Genomic DNA, 2394 nt, shown 5'->3' with positions numbered 1-2394 from the left:
CAAAACCCGAACTCGCCGAAAGGTTAATCAAATGGTCCATAGAATTATCAGAATACGACATCCGATATCAATCACAAGTAGCTATAAAATCCCAGGCACTGACAGACTTCATCGCAGAGCTTACAGTGGATGAGAATAACCCAGCTGAAGACAACTAGACATTATATGTCGACGGAGCTTCCAACATGCAAGGCTCCAGAGCAGGAATATTACTTGAAAATAATCAAGGGACGGCTATAGAACAATCTCTACAATTTACTTTCCATACAAGCAACAATCAGGCGGAATACGAAGCACTTATAGCAAGTCTCAGACTACCCAACAACCTCGTAATAACACAACTAAACGTCAAATGTGATTCTCTACTTGTGGTACAACAGGTAACAGGTAACTTCCAAATACGAGACACACTTCTAGAAAAATATAATACTGTTGTTCATACCCTCATCAATTGCTTCCAAAAATTCAAAATCTTTTATATACCTCGGGAACAAAACAATAGAGTTGATATCCTTTCAAAGTTAGCAATGACCAAAAGTTTGACTAAAAATCCCATCCTATCACAGCTAACGCTGGACGAGCCCAGCATTATTCTAACAGATATCTTGAGTATTTCACAGGACGAAGAATGGCGAACACCTTTCATACAATACTTACAAACAGTTCAAATACCTGACAACATCCAAAATAAAAGAAAATTCAAAAGAAGATCAAGCTTCTACACATTACTTGGCACCGAGTTACACAAACGAGGTTTGACAAGACCACTCCTAAAGTGTCTCAATAACGAAGACGCCAGGGTAGCAATGGACAAAGTTCATGAAAGAGTCTGTGGAACACACATAGGAGGATGAAGCTTAGCTTCGAAAATACTAAGAGCAGGCTATTATTGGCCTACACTACAAAAAGACTGCATGTACAAGGTCAAACACTACGATCAATACCAACGCCATGCACCAATCACTCACAACCCAGCCGAACAGATACATTCATCGGAGGTAAGCTGGCCCTTCAATAAGTGGGAGCTAGACATCATCGGACCTTTTCCACCAGCTCCAGGGCAGGTTAAATTTTTAATTGTTGCTATTGACTATTTCACAAAATGGATCGAGGCAATACCATTAGCAAAAATCACCTCCGAAAAAATGATATCTTTGTATGGAAACACATGCTATGCAGATTCGGTATTCCTCAATCCATTATAACTATTAATGGTAGACAATTTATAGATCAAAGATTCACAAACTTTTTACAAAATTTCAAAATTCTCCAACAATTCTCATTAGTAGAACACCCACAAACTAACGGTCTAGCTGAGGCTGCCAATAAGGTTATATTACAGGGACTTCGAAAAAAGCTTGAAGATTCCAAAGGAGAATGGGCTGAGCTCATTCCAGAAGTGCTATGGAGCTACAACACAACAGAGCAATCATCAACAAGAGAAACACCTGTCAGATTGGTATATGGTCGTGATGCCATACTACCTATTGAAGTCTCTCTTCAATCTACTCGAACCCGAGACACAAACGATGACAACAACATTGAAAACAGAAGAGTCGAGCTCGATCTCATCGAAGAAGAACGTGACAATTCCACAATCCAACAACTTGCAGCAAAACGTGCTATAGCTCGGAAATATAACAAGAAAATCAAACCAATGTCATTCTAAGAAGGAGACCTCGTATTCAGAAAAACAGAAGAAGCGCGGAAACCAGTAGGACACGGAAAGCTAAGTGCTAACTGGGAAGGCCCATTCCAAATATCTAAAATTGTAGGCCTGGGAGCATACAAACTCCAGATACTAGAAGGAGCAAACCTATCAAACAACTGGAACATCTCATCTCTAAAATTGTATCACAGCTAGTCTATGAGTCGGACACGATGATGTACTCTTTTTTCTACTACCAGATTTTATCCCTAAGTTGGATTTTGCTGAAGAGGTTTTAACGAGGCATACCCCCTGGACCTTTACAATTACTAAAGGTTCCTACTGTAACAATTCAATAAATACATACTATCTCCTACTAGCACTAACGCATTTGTTTCCTATACCATCCAACTAAGTACAAAAAACATACCATTTCGCAAGAAAGTTATTTAACCATCCAAAAATATTTTCAACAAGCAAATCACAAAACAAATACTTACTAAAAATGCACTAAAAGTGCAATCAAATTTCACAAACAACCATATCAACAATCTTTGGCTAAACACTGAAAGCCAACAGTTTCAAATTCATAAACAAAAAACAAAACCACTACTTTATTACAAAGTTCATGGCGCATCGGGGTTCTCACCCTCTCCCTCTTCATCATTCTCCTCATCTTCCACCAATTGTCCACCAACAACACTCTTGCAAGGATCTATAGAAGACAAATCTACCTCAGGAGCTAA

At 38.8% G+C, this 2394-nt stretch overlaps 1 protein-coding gene across 1 annotated transcript; it reads left to right on the top strand.

The window, feature by feature from the left end:
• Nucleotides 1-1102: 1102 nt before the first annotated feature.
• LOC140179086 (uncharacterized) lies at nt 1103-1669 on the top strand. Its single transcript, XM_072217693.1, has one exon. The coding sequence runs from the start codon at nt 1103-1105 to the stop codon at nt 1667-1669; it is 567 nt and encodes a 188-aa protein (XP_072073794.1).
• Nucleotides 1670-2394: the final 725 nt, after the last annotated feature.

This window comes from Arachis hypogaea, chromosome 15, assembly GCF_003086295.3.
Source record: "Arachis hypogaea cultivar Tifrunner chromosome 15, arahy.Tifrunner.gnm2.J5K5, whole genome shotgun sequence".
NCBI lineage: Eukaryota > Viridiplantae > Streptophyta > Magnoliopsida > Fabales > Fabaceae > Arachis > Arachis hypogaea.
This window is presented reverse-complemented; position numbering and strand designations above follow the sequence as displayed.